At 44.6% G+C, this 16,181-nt stretch overlaps 1 protein-coding gene across 7 annotated transcripts in view; it reads left to right on the forward strand.

Moving 5' to 3' along the window:
- B3GALNT2 (beta-1,3-N-acetylgalactosaminyltransferase 2) overlaps positions 1–16,181 on the forward strand; it is a 50,819-nt gene that overhangs the window by 25,410 nt on the left and 9,228 nt on the right. For 4 of the 7 annotated variants that reach the window (XR_010381807.1, XM_064487845.1, XM_064487844.1 and 1 more), the window contains exons 5-8: positions 194–289; positions 11,047–11,157; positions 13,459–13,537; positions 15,564–15,641. Coding sequence is in view for 6 of the 7 variants with exons in the window: in XM_064487845.1 (XP_064343915.1) it covers positions 194–289; positions 11,047–11,157; positions 13,459–13,537; positions 15,564–15,641 (364 nt within the window). In the remaining variant the exon portion in view is untranslated. The remainder of the gene's footprint in view (positions 1–193; positions 290–11,046; positions 11,158–13,458; positions 13,538–15,563; positions 15,642–16,181) is intronic. The other 3 variants (XM_064487848.1, XM_064487846.1, XM_064487849.1) reach the window with 3 other exon arrangements.

The raw sequence follows: 16,181 nt of genomic DNA on the forward strand, positions 1-16,181 counted from the left end.
ATCTTTGTTTAATAACCATGATTGCACTAGAAAACCCATGTGGTGCTGAAACCACAGTGGAACCATGTCCGTAACCATGGTTGGGGCCACTGAGAGTTTTGCTGACCGAGCCATAAGCTGTTTGGAAACCCATTGCATCTGCCATGACTGACGTGAGGTATTTCTTCTTGTCTTCCTTCCCCCGCATTTGCAGGAGGCCCTCTTCGTCGCTCGCTTCAGCCCTCCGAGCTGTGGGGTGCAGGTGAACAAGCTGTGGTACAAGCCTGTGGAGCAGTTCATCTTACCAGAGGTACAGGCCGGAGCGAGAAGGCTCCAGTACCACGTGGGCTTTCCCAGTCCTGGGCGTGTGCTTTCAAAGCGGGCACTTACCTTTTACTGTCCCGGGGCCGCTCCCCCAGAGTGGGAGGTGGGGCCGCCAGCTGGGAGGCAGTGTGGCACTCTGCCCTCACGCCCCCAGAGAGCTTCACGAAGCCCCACAGGTTCCACAGCATGCCTTTTGAGAAGTGTTGCACGTTTCCGTGGTTTATTTAGTGGGCCAGGGACTACGTGCCTGCCTTAACGACAAAGGACAGTAGTAGGTGTGCTGATGGACCAGACACAGCTGCCACTGGAGCAAAGCAGACAGTTAGGGATCTAAGGCGTCGGGGTGGAGGGAAGTGCAGACAGGTAACAGCAGAGCGATCAGCCACATCTCCAGGGTTAATAAAACTACTCCGAGGTGTGGAGGATATTTGAAACAAGACTGTAGCTCTCGGTCCAGTCTTAAGGAGATGTGTGCTGGAGACCATCTCAGCTGCCAGGTGCCCTCATCTGGCCTGGAGTTAACCGGAATGCGGCTGCATCCCAGTGTGTTACAGATCATTCATCCGTCAACCTCTGGCTTTCCAGGCTGCTCCGGTCTAGTCTGAAGGCAGTTCTGAGCCCAGGGCTTTGGAACCGCAGTGGGGGTCAGTTTCCCGGTCATCTCTGGTGGTCACTGTAGCTCAGCGCTGGGGCTCATCCAGCAGTATCGGAGCTGAGTTAAGATGCGAGAGCTCGATGGTGGACAGGTCCTGCACTAACCAGGAAATAGTTTCCTGCCGCCCTTCGTGGAGAGGGAGGGGGTGCTGTCCACGTTTATGCAACAGCAAAATCACACGTTTTATAACATGCTGTGGCTCTCCGGAGTTGAGTACTAGTAGTTAAACTATGTGTTAATTCCATAAATGTCAAAGGGAGCTCCTTTGTCTCACCTATATGTGAACTTCTGTTTAAAAACATATGAAATAGTGGGGGAGGGTGTAGCTCTGCTACAGCGTGTGCTTAGCATGCACGAGGTCCTGGGCTCACTCCCCAGTCCCTCCATTAAAATAAATGAATAAAGGAACCTAATTACTCTCAAAAAAAAAAAAGAAAAATTATTTTTTTGAAATGTGAAATAAAAGCAGAACTAAAACATACTGTAAAAAATTTCCCAGTTTCTCAGTTATAAAAAAGACTGTGGTGTGAGCATCCTGACACGCTTGTGTACATGCTGGCTATCAGGATGAATTGTTGGCTCTAATTTATACACAGTTTTGAGGCACAGGATTTGTTTCTCGAGGACAGTTAGCAGTTTTTAATCAATCTGAGTAATTGTCAGCATTATATGAGAATGCCATTTGTGTTATATCCTTTCTAAATTTCATATATGAATTTTTTCTTTGTTAAATGAAGTATGTACTATCAAAGGTATCTCTGTTTTTCTTTATTGGCGGTACTGGGGATTGAACCCAGGCCCTCGTGCATGCTAAGCATGTGCTCTGCCACTGACCTGTACCCTCCCCCTGGTAGCTCTTAGTTAAGGATAGTGGCTCAACTAAAGTAGCATTGGCCAAGTGTTGGATCTGTTTTTGAAGGAAGCCATTTGGTTTGTTGACTTGTTTATTGATATTGAGAGCTGAGTCTGTGCAGAGCACCGGGGCTGTACAATGACATAGTTCAAAGATCCCTGCCCTTAAAGCAGCTTGTGAGAGTGGGGGAGGAAGAGCTGACATGGCCCTGCTGTAACTTACTGCGTCCCGGGCACAGCTGTAAGCAGATGTCTACACTGACTGGTCAGCAGGCTTCTTTGGGATTGAAGCAAGTCACAGGTGAGAGTCCAGCTCTTCTACTGAGAGCCAACGTGGGCAGGACCCAGGGGAGAGTCCTGGGACTCTGAGGACCGGGGGCACTAGCCTAGTGTCGGGCACAGTTGGAAAGGTCTGAAGCTGCTGTCGGGCTGGTCTTCACGGACAGCGTCCGAGGACTGGCCCAAGCAGGACGGGAAGCTCCGCCGTACCTGGGAGTTAAGTGCATGACGGCGGACACCTGTGAGCGCAGCGGGGCTGCGTGTGGGTCCCTGCTCTGCCCCTCCGTGGCCCTGTGACCTTGTGCAGGCTGCTTAACCCCACTGTGTCTCTCGCCTCCTCTGTGCAGGGACCCAGTTCAGAGGGTTGTTCAGGGAGTAAACGACTGAATGGATGTAGAACGTTGGGAACGTGCTGCCCTGTGGCAGGCGGTCAGTAAACAGGTATATGCCGTCCTTGTTACTGCTGGTACCGAGGATGGGGAGTTCCTCTTCCTGAAGAGCCGTTGCCCCCAGGGGACACTCAGCAGTGTCTGGAGATACATTTAGCTGTTGCAGCCGGGCAAGGAGGAGGACCAGCATCTTGTGGGGAGAGGCCGGGATGTCGCTGAGCAGCCTCCCCTGAATGGGACAGTCCCCACAGCAAAGAGTGACGGCCCAAGAGGTCAGGGGTGCCTCGGATGAGAAACTCGAAGAGGAAGGAGTCACAGTGTGGGGCAGTGCGGGAGGAGATAAGCTTTAACCTTAACTTCAGGCTAATCACAGTTTTACGGGGTCTACTCCATTATCTCAGTCAGCCTCACAGAAAGAATTACAGTTTTTGATTTTGTTCACAACGAAATATTACCCTTCCCTCAGAATGTCCTTGTCCTTAGGAAATACATGCTGAAGTAAAGGTGAAATGCATTTTACTTTCAAATGATTCGACAGCGAACAGAACAGTCTGTGCATACAGACAAAAATAAAGCACACGTGGCCAGTGTCTGCCATCAGTGTCTGGGTGTTAATCTTCAGTTTTTTTGTAGGGTTGATGTTTATCAAAATAAAAACTAGGTTGGGGCAAGGGCTTGCCTTCCCTGCCAGTGTTGAGGATGGTACACGTGGCCGTGGGCACTGCTGAGGGGAGTCGGCAACATCAGGGGGCGGCCTTTTACATTAGTAAGGCTTGTACTGGCTACAGCCTTGTGATTTTTTTTTTATACAAAAGAAACTTTTTAAAATCTATTTTTACATATAGTGGCTACATTTGTAAATCTCAAACTCCCAAATTTATCCCTTTCCACCCCCTTTCCCTGGTAACCATAAGATTGTTTAGGTTTGTGAGTCTGTTTCTGTTTTGTAAATGAGTTCATAGTGTCCTTTTTTTTTTTTTTTAATTCCACATATGAGCGATATCATATGATACTTTCTTTCTCTTTCTGGCTTACTTCACTTAGAATGACGATCTCTGGGTCCATCCATGTTGCTGCAAATGGCATTATTTTATTCTTTTTATGGCTGAGTAGTATTCCATCATATAAATATACCACAACTTCTTTAGCCAGTCGCCTCTTGATGGGCATTTAGGTTGCTTCCATGTCTTGGCTCCTGTATGCAGTGCTGCTTCGAACACTGCGGTGCAGGTGTCTTTTCACATAGCCTTTTGATCTTCATTTCCCTTTGAGCTTTAAGCTACATTGGCTTTTGATTTCTCATTACATCTGAGTAATGCTTTTTTCTTTTATAAACATGCAGTTATTTAATAGTGTCTCCATTTGAGGGAGTAAGATTATGGATCTTCATTTCCTTTTTGGGTATCTATTTCCTAAGTGTTCTGAAGTAAATATGTATTAGCTTTATTAAAAGAAAGAATAAACTTTTTAACATAAAATATTCTTTCCTTTTACACAAAATCCTATTTTTGCTGAAACCACGTTTGATTTCGCATGGACAGTCACTTGTGCTGCATCAGGCCTGAGTGGGCTGACCTCACAGAGAGAAATGAAAGTGGAGAAGGGGTGGGTTTGCCCGCCTGTTGCCTGTTGTCAGCGAAGGACGGCAGGAGAGACACAGACCGTTTACCCCACCTGAGGGGGAGAGGCAGATGGCGCGTCCGTCATCTCCTGCCCCCCACACCTCACAGGCCGCTGGAGGAACACATGTCTGCTGAGCAGGTCTCTTGCGGTGTTTTCTCTGTGACTCACTAGAGCGTAAATTTCAGCAGGGGTCACAGGCTTAAGTGGAGACTGCTGTGTGTTTCGCTTAAAATATTTACTTCTCTAATTTCATATTTTCCTTAGTAGTGCACCTGAGACTGATTGCAGGAAAAACACTATTTTCATTCAACCTGAGTCACAAGAGACGTTCTTGTTAGCGTTAGGGGTACTTACATGCTTATTTGGATTAAGACACAGAATAATGAACAGCGTGAGCTGCTTCTGTTACAGGGGACAGGGCTTGGCGGCACTCATTTTCCCAACCTGTCCCATGCTGTGTTCTCCTCCCTTTTACTGTGGTTCTGTGATCTTAGCAGGGAACTGCCACAGACAGGTTGTTTCACATCTGCAGAGATTCCTGGCTTTGTGATGACTTTGTACCAGGAAGGAAAAAGCAGGCATGTAAGAAAGGAAATGGGAAGGAGAAATTTAACTGACACAGAGCATGTGCAGGAGAGGTGGGGAGGACAGAGCATCTCCCTTCCCTAATAACAGAACAGCTGGTGGGTGATGTAAGTGGGAGTGAGTAAACCAGGATCACTTTCTTGGCCAATGAGTTTTTCTGGCAATTACTCAATCTAGTCAACACTGTTGATGTTAATCATGACCCCATCAAACAAAATGGAGTTGGGTGCTGGGTAGGAGAAATGGCAGTCAGGTGCCAGTGTCACCTGAGTGGACCGGACAGAGAGTTACTTGTCCTTCATCATACTTGCTAGATTTCTAGTTTACAGGTGAAGCTTTGATTTGGTCCCTATGGCTCTTACTCTGGCACAGTTCATTTGGCACTACAGTCACTAAGATTCCTGGGACCTGCTGCCAACTCCCAGGGACACTTTACTTCTTGCCCTGAGGGCCTGCGGTTTTCTCTCAGCTCGTACGGTGTCCATTCTTCTGGTTCAGCTTCATCTGGCCTGGTCTTCTTCCCTGTACTTTGTTTCCTCTTTTGCTTTCCTCTTAAATATTAATCATTAGGATTTGATTTCATTCTTTTTTATGGCTGAGTAATACTCCACTGTATATAGATATGCCATTTTCTTCACCGATTCATCCATTGATGGACACTTAAGACCTAGGTTGCTGACCTGCCTTGGCTGTTGTAAATAGTGCTGCAGTGAACATGGGGTTCAGGTATCTTTTTGAGATCGTGTTTTCATTTCCGTTGGGTAAACACCCAGAAGTGAAATTGCTGGATCAAATGTTAGTTTTATTTTTAATGTTTTGAAGACCCTCCAAAATTTTTCTATAGTGGCTGCACCAAATTACATTTCCATCAACAGTGCACGAAAGTTCCCTTTTCTACAGTCCTCACCAGCACTTGTTATTTCTTGCCTTTTTGATGATAGCTGTTCTAACAGGTGTGAGGTGACATCTCATTGTGGTTTTGATTTGCAGCTCCCTTATGATTAGTGATGCTGAGCACTGTTTCATGTACCTGATGACCATCTGTATGTCTTTGGAAAATGTCTATTCAGATACTCTGTCCATTTTTCAAAATTGGATTCTTTGGCTTTTGCTATTGAGTTGTATGAGTTCTTTATATACTTTGAGTATCAGCTCCTTGTCAGATACATGATTTCACAGATACTTTCTCCTATATGGTAGGTTGCCTTTTCAAGTTGTTGATGGTTTCCTTTGCTGTGCAGAAGATTTTTAGTTTGATGTAGCTCTACCTTTTTATTTTTACTTTTGTTGCTTTTGTTTTTAGTGTCAAATTCAAAAAGTCATACCCAAGACTGATGTCAAGTAGCTTACTGCTTATGCTTTCTTATAGGAGTTCCATGGTATCAGGTCTTACATTCAAGTTTTTAATCCATTTTGAGTTGATTTTTGTGTATGGCATAAGTTAGTGGTCCACTTTCATTCATGTTCAACGTGTGGCTGTCCAGTTTTCCCAGCACTGTTTATTGAAGAGACTGTCCTTTCCCCATTGTATATTCTTGCCTTCTTTGTTGTGAATTAGTGGACCATATGTGCCTGGGTTTATCTCTGGGCTCTGTCCTGTTCCATTGATCTATGTGTCTGTTTTAGGCCAGCACCATACTGTTTTGATGACTACAGCTTTGTAGTACAGTTTGAAATCGGGGCACATGATGCCTCCAGCTTTGTGCTTCTTTCTCTAGATTGCTTCGGCCATCGGGGTCTTTCATGATTCCACACAAAGTTTAGGATTGTTTGTAATATTTCTGTGAGAAATGCCATTGGAATTTTGATAGGGATTAAACTTAATCTGCAGGTTCTATGTGTTTTATGGATATTTTAAGTTTTTTTAATGCCTCAAAAGCTATTTTTTTGTATATATGTATTTTGTTTTTATTTACGTCTAGTCCACTTACAATGTTGTGTCAGTTTCTGGTGTACAGCACAATGCTTCAGTCATACATGAACATACATATATTTGTTTTCATATTTTCACCAAAAGTGACTACAGGATGTTGAATTGAATATAGTTCCTTGTGCTAAACCGTACAAACTTGTTGTTTATCAGATTTTGTAAGGAATCCCGTATTTGGAAGCAAGAGACACTCTGCCAGAGTTCAGTAGGTGTTCTGTGCTATTTGATGGGTTTGTAGATGTAATTCTCGGTGTGTTTGTGGGAGTGGGCGAGCGGAGTCTCTCCACTCCATCTTGGCTCAACCCCCCATTTTAACAGTTTTTAATTCTTCCAGTCCATGGTCATGGAATATCTTCCCATTTATTTGTGTCTTCATTCCTTTCTCAGAGGGCAGTCTTAATTCCTAAGACAGGTGTTGACTTCTCACCTGGACTCTGAAATAGCCTCTTACTGCTCTCCCCACAGCCTCTGTGTGCTGCCTCTCTGGTGTAGGAGGGCGGCTCTAAAGCCGCAGGCGGGATGCTGTCGCCCTCCTGCTCCGTGCTTCCCACTGCCTTCCGGGAGGGGGCAGGCTGCTCCAGCAGGGCCAGCCCCACCTCCCCTTCCCTCCCCTCCTCAGCCCGGCGCCTTGGCAGTGCCACACTACCTGACGGTTTTCTGAACACGCAGTGCTGTTTCAGGTCTGCCTGTTCGTGTGTTTTTTTTTTAATAGCTTTTATTATGTTGAGATATGTTCGCTCTATACACGCTTTGGTAAGAGTTTTTATCATACATGGGTGTTGAATTTTATCAAATGCTTTTTCTGCATCTGTTGAGATGATCATGTGGTTTTTGTCCTTTCTCTTGTTGGTGTGGCGTGTCATGTTGGTCGATTTGCCTGTGCTGAACCAGCCTTGTGTCCCTGGGGTGGATCCAGTGTGATCGTGGTGTATGATCTTTTCTATGTGTTGTTGGGTTCTGTTTGCTAAAATTTTGTTGAGGATTTTTGCATCTATGTTCATCAATGATATTGGCCTGTGATTTTTTTTTTTGGTGGTGTCTTTAGTTTTGGTATCAGGGTGATGGTGGCCTCATGGAATGAGTTTGGGAGTGTTCCCTCCTTTTCGGTCTTTTGGAAGAGTTTGAGAAGGATCGGTATGAGCTCTTCTTTTGTTTGGTAGAATTCCCCAGTGAAGCCGTCTGGCCCTGGACTTTTGTCTGTAGGGAGGTTTTTTATTGCTGATTCTATTTCATTTCTGGTGATTGGTCTGTTCAAGTGGTCTGCTTCTTCTTGATTCGGTCTTGGTGGCCTGTATGTTTCAAAACTTGTCCATTTCTTCTAGGTTGTCCAGTTTGTTTCCACATAGTTGTTCATGTGTTATATTCTCTACCTCCTGTTTTTTCTGACTCAGACTCCTTTAAGAGGTAGCTCAGCTCTCCCGGCTTTAGACATGCTGTCTGACCTCCCCCAGCAGAATGACTTCCCTTCCTTGCGGAGCCTCTTCTGGCATGTTACACTTACTGAAAGATACGGCTGATTCTTTTTTTCTTTCAGTCTTCAGATACAGAGCCCACCACCTGGTACACAGTAGACACTCAAAAGTTGAAATAATGGCTCATGTCTGAAAGAAGATTGACCCCCAGGTTTAGTCATGTACATATGTTTAGTTTCAAAAATGTTTTTCCTGATTGTAAAAATAGGAAAATGTATGAAAGTAATACATATTCGCTGTTGAAAACTTGAAAGAAATAGGGAAAAGTTAAAAGGATATGATGTCACCTGTCTGTTGCCCAGCATACTTGGTGTATTCCTTCCTTCCTGGTCTTTTTTTTTGATTCTTCTGTGTATATACCTATTGGCAAGAATGCGTCTTGGTTTTTACAAAAAGAATTGAGGTTCATGAACATCAAGTTCAGTAAAGAGCTGAGGCCAGCCAGGGAAGTACAGGAATAAGCAGCCGCTGTCCAGATAAGGACGTGGAATCTTGTCAAGGGCCGCTTGACTGTGTCCGTCTGCGGTATGAAAGCTGTATGTACTTGCCGAGCAGACACCTCCCTGTACCCATCATCACTCACTTAGTCGTCCTCCAACAGCCCCTCAGGTGGGTGTGACGTTCTCTGTTTCAAAGGCTGGGGAATGAGGACACCATGCATGTCTGCAGGATCTGCTCTGAGGAGCCCGAGGCCACCAGGAGTGTCCCAAACCATGAAGTTCAAAGATACATTAGGTCAGCATCGAACAGCACACTGCCCGAGGAGTCCAGAGTCTCTGTGTTTGTATCTTCTTTGGTAGAGGAGTTTTATTTAAAAAAAACCAAAAAAACCTTGCAAACCATTGACCTAGCTAATTGGACAGATTCAGTTTTGCATAGCTTCCTTATAATGCTGGCTAAAGGAGACATTACTGTAAAGTCCTTTATCTTTTAATTTTAATATGTGAAGTGCTTTTAGAATAACTAATGCTGAATTGTTAATCTCCTGCTGTATACCAGGATTATTTTATTTATTTTTATTGAAGTGTAGTTGATGTACAATGTTGTGTTAGTTTCAGGTGCACAGCAGTGATTCAGCTACACGTACGCACACATATCCTTTTTCAGATTCATTTCCACTACACATTATTACAAGATACTGAGTATAGTGTCCTGTGCTGTACGGTGGGTCCTTGTTGTTTATCTGTTTTGTATGTAGTAGTGTGTATCTGTTAATCCCAAACTCCTAATTTATCCCTCACGTCACCACCCCATTTCCCCTTTGGTAACTGTGATTTGTCTTCTGTGTCTGTGAATCTATTTCTGGTTTGTAAATAAGTTAATTTATTATCTTTTTTTTTTTCAGATTCCACATATAAGTTGATATCATATGATATTTATCTGTCTGACTTGCTTTACTTAGTATGATCATCTCTAGGTCCATCCATGTTGCTGCAAATGGCATTGTTTTCTTTTTATGGCTGAGTAATACTCCGTTGCATAAATAGGCCACAACTTCTTTATCCAGTCATCTGCCAGTGGACATTTAGGTCGCTTCCATGTCTTGGCTGTTGTAAACAGTGCTGCTGTGAACATTGGGGTGCATGTATCTTTTTGAGTTAGAGTTTTCTCCAGATACATGCCCAGAATTAATTCTAATGGATTTTGAGTTCCATTTTGCTCAGTTGTTCATCTGAGTGCCTGTTACACGCCCGGCATGCTAGGTGCTGGGGGCATAGAGGTTGGTAGGACAGTCAAGATCATGGCTCTTGTGGTGTTTTGTTTGCAGTCCAGTGGGAGGAGCCCATTTGACAATGGAAAAATAAATGTCAAGAGTTTAAGTGGTTTTAAGAGAGTAAGACAGGCTGATGTGAGAGAGAGAAATCGGGAGTTGACTGTCTTCTGTTGGGTCTGTGGAGAAAGCCTCCCCAGGAGGTGATGGTGAGCTGAGACCTGGCGGCACTGAGGAGCCAGCTGAGCGCAGATGCTCCAAGTGGGACTGTGGAGAAGTTAGGAGACACTGGAATTCAGATGGGGCACAGAGTGTAACTTTCTAAGCTCCAAATTTAATAGTAATAATCACAAAGGAAAAGCTTGTCAGATTGGACAAGATAAAGTTTATGCATTTTTGAATTTCAAAAAAACTGCCATATTAAGCGGCAGACAATTATGAAAAAAGTATTCTTATTAAGATAATTTATTAAAATAAATTTAATGGATTAATAAGAAACATAAAACTAACTAGGTAAGTGGCAAAGAAGTATGACAAGGCAGTTCCCAGAAGAGACTGTGTAATTCATAAACATCATTACAAATCAGAAGACGCACCAATTAAATGAGGAGCCATTTCTTAAATCTGCTAAATTGGCGTGACCTTCTTTTCTTTGACTAACACCCCACACTGGGACGAGTACAGGCAGCGGCATTCTTGTAAATTGCTAATGACCCTCCAAGTGTAATTTGCTTTTGAAAAGCAGGTTGGCAATGAGTATTAAAATCCATATCCAACATGTCTGTTCTTTCCCAGTCATTTCACCTCTCGGAATTTATTTTAAATAAAAAAAACAAAGCGTTGGGGGGAAAATAAACATTTACATCAGAACATGCCTCGGATTATTTTAGTAGGTATCTGGTTGCGTGAAAATGCTGTACAGCAGGGACCTGTGAGTGGATCAGGACGCCTCCACTCAGTGGCATTGTTACAAGCACTTGAAAAAGAGTGGTCAGCTGCAGGTGCGTGAGGAAATGCCTTTGAGACGATGGACACAGACAGCAGCATGTAAAACTGGTCTTTGTTATTTTAGACGAGCACAAAAAAAATGCCTCTAAGACACACACCACAGTGTTAGCACTGGTGCGTTACAGCGTGCACTAAGAATCTGACTGACGTGGCTTAGAAGAAACTCTCCAAAAACGTACTGAAAACCTACATGCCAGCAGTAGAGAAACTGACTCACTGTTCACCTTGTTCCGCAAAAGAGCTTTGAAGGTACGATCGTGTGGGAGAGCCAAGACCTCCAAGGCCTGGTGTCCAGGAACCTCCACAGGGTGGCAGTAAATGACGGAGGAGGGGTTCTCAGAGTCCTTACGGTGAGTCAGTCCTTTGTGTGAGGGGGCAGCGGACCTTCGTGTTTTTTAACATGTGGAAGGGTCTTTAAGTTTATTTTGTACCAACTCATATGGAACAATGACTCTTACGTGTTTTAGAACATATGTACTAGAAAATGTTGAGTCACCGTAGTAAAGATGGAAAACTCAAGTGTTCTGTGATTTTATAACTTCAACCTGTGTAAATATATAGTTTTGCCTTAAGATTAGTGTGTTTTAGAAAGTGCAGTGTTTTATTTCTCAATCGTTTTTAAGTCAACATGCTTTGTATACAGTATTGAGAATATTCACGGTCTCACCTTGATGGTATGATGTCAGTTAAAATACTGTAGAGAAAAGCATCAGGAAGTAAGCCTGAGTACTCGCTGTCGCTTATGTTGCTTACGTTGCTGGGGTTTCTGAGTTACATTTTTCAGTTACCACATTTTCTTAAAATTTAAAACAGTTTGACAGGTAAGTTTCTCACATTAAATGCAGGATGACAAAGTGTAGGCAAACTGAAAATGATGAGCTCTAAGTAAGTGGTGTGTGTGCTGGTGTCACAGAATCATTGGAAGCGCTCGGCATTTAAATTCACAAGCTCAGTATATTTTCATTAGGTATTAACTTTATTCACATGAATTAATCCCTGAATTTGAAATGAAAATCACATGGTTTGTTATTACCCATTCAGAAAACACTTACGCACACGTGTGGTCAGCCAGGCGCAGCTGCGGACAGAACAGGCCCAGGACTGGCCCACAGCGGAACTTACAGTCCAGTGAGGAAAAGAGACAGACCCACAGATTCATGGATAATTACAACCTTAGCCTTGAAGGCCAGGTTTAGGATTTCATCCTTGATTTTATGAAAAGTCCTTTATTTAAGATAGAATATTTTATGGAATTAGGGTTATTTTTCTTTCCTTATTTTCAAAGCCTTTAATATCTTGCTTCCTTTTCTGTTTATGAAAGTTTTAGCACTTTTTAGTCCAAAATGTGCCAGAATTCTGTAATATTTAGTTGGCTGCACAAAAGGAAATCAGTTCACTTCTGAATTGAGGGCTCGGTTTAAATATAAAGATTCACAGGACCTGCTCTGGGTGAATATGGTTGTGGAGGACGAAAGACAGCTTAAACACTCAGCTAACTAACCCCCATAAAGGCAGATGACTTAGTAGCCTGTTCTAAGAAACCCATGTGCAAATAAGTAAAAGTTTTCATCATAAACGTATAAAGCCCAAAGTTTTCCAAAGTCTTGCCCCTTGCCAGCAAGTAGTGATGTCACAAAAATATTAAAGACAAAAGTCAGGCTGTGACCTTTTCAGTAGAAGTTAAAAACCAAAAAGTACTGTTAAGTTCTAAACAAGCCAAAACAATACAGAGTGCGCAATTTTTAAAATGCACATGCAGTCTTTTGTGGGACTGCAAGGTTGGAATCTGTAGCGTTCACCGTCGGAGATTCCCTCCGCACTCAGCTGCAGGGTGTTCGGAATTAGATGGCCTCCGAGCACTGCTGTCTCTCTCCCAGCCGTGACGTAACTGCTTTGTGCAGCACAGCTCTGCTAGAAGGATCTGTTCAGAGGAGGAACAGCCAAGCCGTAGGCCCTCTTAGGTGAGTGTGCGGAGGAAGTGCCGTGGCCAAGCTGAAGCAGACCCAGACCCAGGGCAGGGCCGGTGGGGTGAGGGGTGTGCAGCGCGGAGGCGGGGCATCGTGTGCCTGGTGAGGTGAGGAGGAGTCAGTCTCTGGTCACAAAGGGTCTCCCAGCCCCAGGAGGTGGGAGGGACTGTTGCTGGCAGTGGGCACAGGCACATCCAGGCTCCTGCAGCAACGTGAGTCATCGGGCTTGTCTGAACCGTGTGCTTGGAGGGGCTCTTCTCTGCCGGGTCATAGTGATGTTTAAACATGTGCCTCGAGGAATCTGATGAATTTGAACTCACGGGCATTTTCAATCTCCAAGAAATCAAAGGTGGCAATAATTTTTTTACATGGTGGGGCCAGGATGTAAAATAAAATCAGTCTTTGTGATATTGTCGGTGGCAAGTTCAAGAATACATGCCTATGTGAGTTGGAATTCGGAGCACCGTCTGGACTGCTGGACCAGATCGTGGGCACTGTCGTCAACAGCACGAGTGGCAGAACACTGCTGTCACCCCGTGGCAGAGCTGCCTGGTAGACCAGCACCTTGGGCGGCTTTGTGTGCTGTGGATGTCATGTGATGAGTTTTGCCAACTCAGTTTTCACAAATAAGAAGTGTACCTTCAGTAATGAAACATTGAGCACTTCTGTTCTCTTTCCTTTCAGGCTGGGGAGGGGGCGTTGCCCCATGAATTCATGGAAGGTGCGGAGGGAGTCGCAGGCGGTTTTATTTACACTATTCAGGGTAAGTCAGCTGGCTGAGAGTCGAAAAGCATACGTACTCTCACCTACCTAATCTTCATACTCTGAACATGAAAGGTAATCTTTTTTTTGTCATTAAAAGTAATAGTTTTGTTGATATATAATTCACATACCCTATAATTTACCTCTTTTAAGTGTTTGAGTTAATGGTTTTTAGTATATTGAGTTCTGCAACCCTCTCCACAAATTCCAGACCATTCCCGTCACCCCCAAAAAGAAGTAGCTGTTTGTCTTCCCGAGTGATGCTCCTTTTACTCGCCACATCTGTGAATCCTGAGTTCTGCGCCTGTGATCTTTCAGAAGAAAAAACTCCTTTCCGCACGCTTGCTGTTGGCCGTGTGTCCTGATCATCAGTTGGGGAAGAGAGGCTCTGCCTAGTGCTTCTCTCTGGCTCGCAAAGCCCTGCGGATCCTGGGTTCCTGTAAAAGGATCAGGACAGCTTCCCCAAATGCTCACAGTGCCTGGGACAGCAGAGGCCGAATTCTGCGAGGCGAGTCTCCAGGGGACTCCCTCAGCAGCGCAGAGCTGCGGGTGGGCAGACCCTCTGTTCGAGGCCTCTGCCAGCAGTCTCAGGATGTGAATGGGCCGTGGCTTTTTTATTTCTAGCATCTTTATTTCCAGTGTTTCTGCATTAGAAGTATTTCTGTTCTTAGATCAGCCGTAAGACTAGGCTGGAACAGGTACATAGGTTTTGCCCACAAGCTTGCCATTAAAAGAGAGAGATTTAAAAATTTAGGGATCCTTAATTTTAGTCCAGGAGATTTTTCATAAAACCGTGAAACCACTCTGTCAAGGAAGGTATCCGTGTAGCTCACCAGAGGCCAGCTGATGGCCGGGCCCTGGGGAACTCAGACGAGGGGTCAGGCCACTCTTGGGGGCCAGGTGCAAGTGTATCACACCATCTGACTTAATGTCTAGCAGCTTCCTTTCTCTTGCCAGTTAGTTCAAGTGTGTACCGTCAGGAGTTTTGAAAACCTTGAGGGGCCCTTGAGACTTCCGGCACCAAACTGGTCTACAGGGAGCAGCTCCTGTGCCCGAAACAGCTGTTGAGCATAAATTTTCTCTCACTGAGGCTGATGGATTAAGCCTTGTCTGAGGACAATCCCTTTCAAACAAGAGAGAAATAACTCAAGTTTTAGGGTAAAGGGAATTTAAATGAATAGGTTTTCTTCTCATGTACTTGGATATATCTGAAAATCTGTATATAAGTTTTTAAAAAGCTGAGGATCTATGTGGTATTTAGAAGAATCACATGGTACACAAATTTTCAAATTTTCTTGGGCGTTAGTGTCTCTCCCGGGCCCTACCTCAATCTACAGAGTGAAAAATCTTCAGGATTGGAGCTCAGATACCTGTATTTTAACAAGTTCCCTAAATGGATTTGATGCCTTTGAAGTTTGAGAGGCTGTAACCATGCGATTCTTTTAAATAGCACCTGGACAGATGATCAGACTTAAAACACACGCAGACGTACTACTGTATACTCACACATTTCAGATACGTGCATTAGTACAAAACAAAATGTACAATTGGTGAATGAAAAAGCCTGTACTTAGTTTCTGATCTGATCTTGTTATCAACCCTTTTCCTATTACTGCAGTTTTGTAACATTCTCACTTTGCTTCAGGTGTTAAATTGTGTATATCTATCCTTATTTTTAATTGATTTTTTTAGCTTTTTGGGGGGAAGGGGGTAATTAGGTTTACTTATTTTTAGAGGCGGCACTGGGGATTGAACCCAGGACCTCATGCGTGCTAGGCACGTGCTCTACTGCTGAGCTATGAAGACGCCACAGTTGAGTGTAAGAGTTGGAAGGGACCCAAGGTCATTTAGGCCTGTGTTTTTCAAGGGTAGCTGCAGCAAAGTTACAGGAAGGTCCCGGGTTAGAAACACAGCTCCCTGGGCCCCACCCTGGACCTGCTACATCTTTAGGCCTGGGGCCTAGGAATCTCTATCTCAGTGAGCGTTCTGAGGGAGCCATTGATGGAGCCCCGTTCCTCCTTTCACAGGTGACAATACTGAGGCCCAGAAACGTGCCGTGTGTCCCGTACCTCGCAGACCATGGCGGGGGTGGAAATCAAATACAGGTGCTCCCCCCCCCCCCCAGCCCCAGCCCGTCTGCAGGTACAAGGCGTAGAGAGCAGCATGCCAAGTTCCCTCCCAGTTTCCTTTCCCCAGCCCTCGGCCACTCACTTTTTATTCAGAAACTTCCTAATTTGAGACAGTTGAGAAAGCCCTGCCCTAGAGAAAGAGCTGCCTCATGAGGACGCTCCTCCACAAACATGACAAGTGACTGGCAGCTCAGGAGGCGGTAGTTAAACTGTCTGTGAAGCACACGGTAGCCATGTGTTATGAGATACTGTAGATAACCAAAGACGGGCTGCTGCAAAGAACGCCCATGTGCTTGTTGCAGAATTCACACATTTACATTTTGTCATATTTGCTTCCTTTTTTCAGAGAAAAAGCATTCTAGAAACAGTCGAAGCCCCCCCAGTCCTCCCCTGCCCTGTCCCTCTCCCTTCCCCTCGAGGGGACCCCGCTGTCCTGAAATTCCCGTGTGCCCTCCTGTTCTTAGTTTTCTGCCTTCCACCACCGGTGTACGTAGCTGTTCATCACATGGAGTTTCT

This window comes from Camelus dromedarius, chromosome 8 (genome assembly GCF_036321535.1).
Source record: "Camelus dromedarius isolate mCamDro1 chromosome 8, mCamDro1.pat, whole genome shotgun sequence".
In the NCBI taxonomy this organism is placed as follows: domain Eukaryota; kingdom Metazoa; phylum Chordata; class Mammalia; order Artiodactyla; family Camelidae; genus Camelus; species Camelus dromedarius.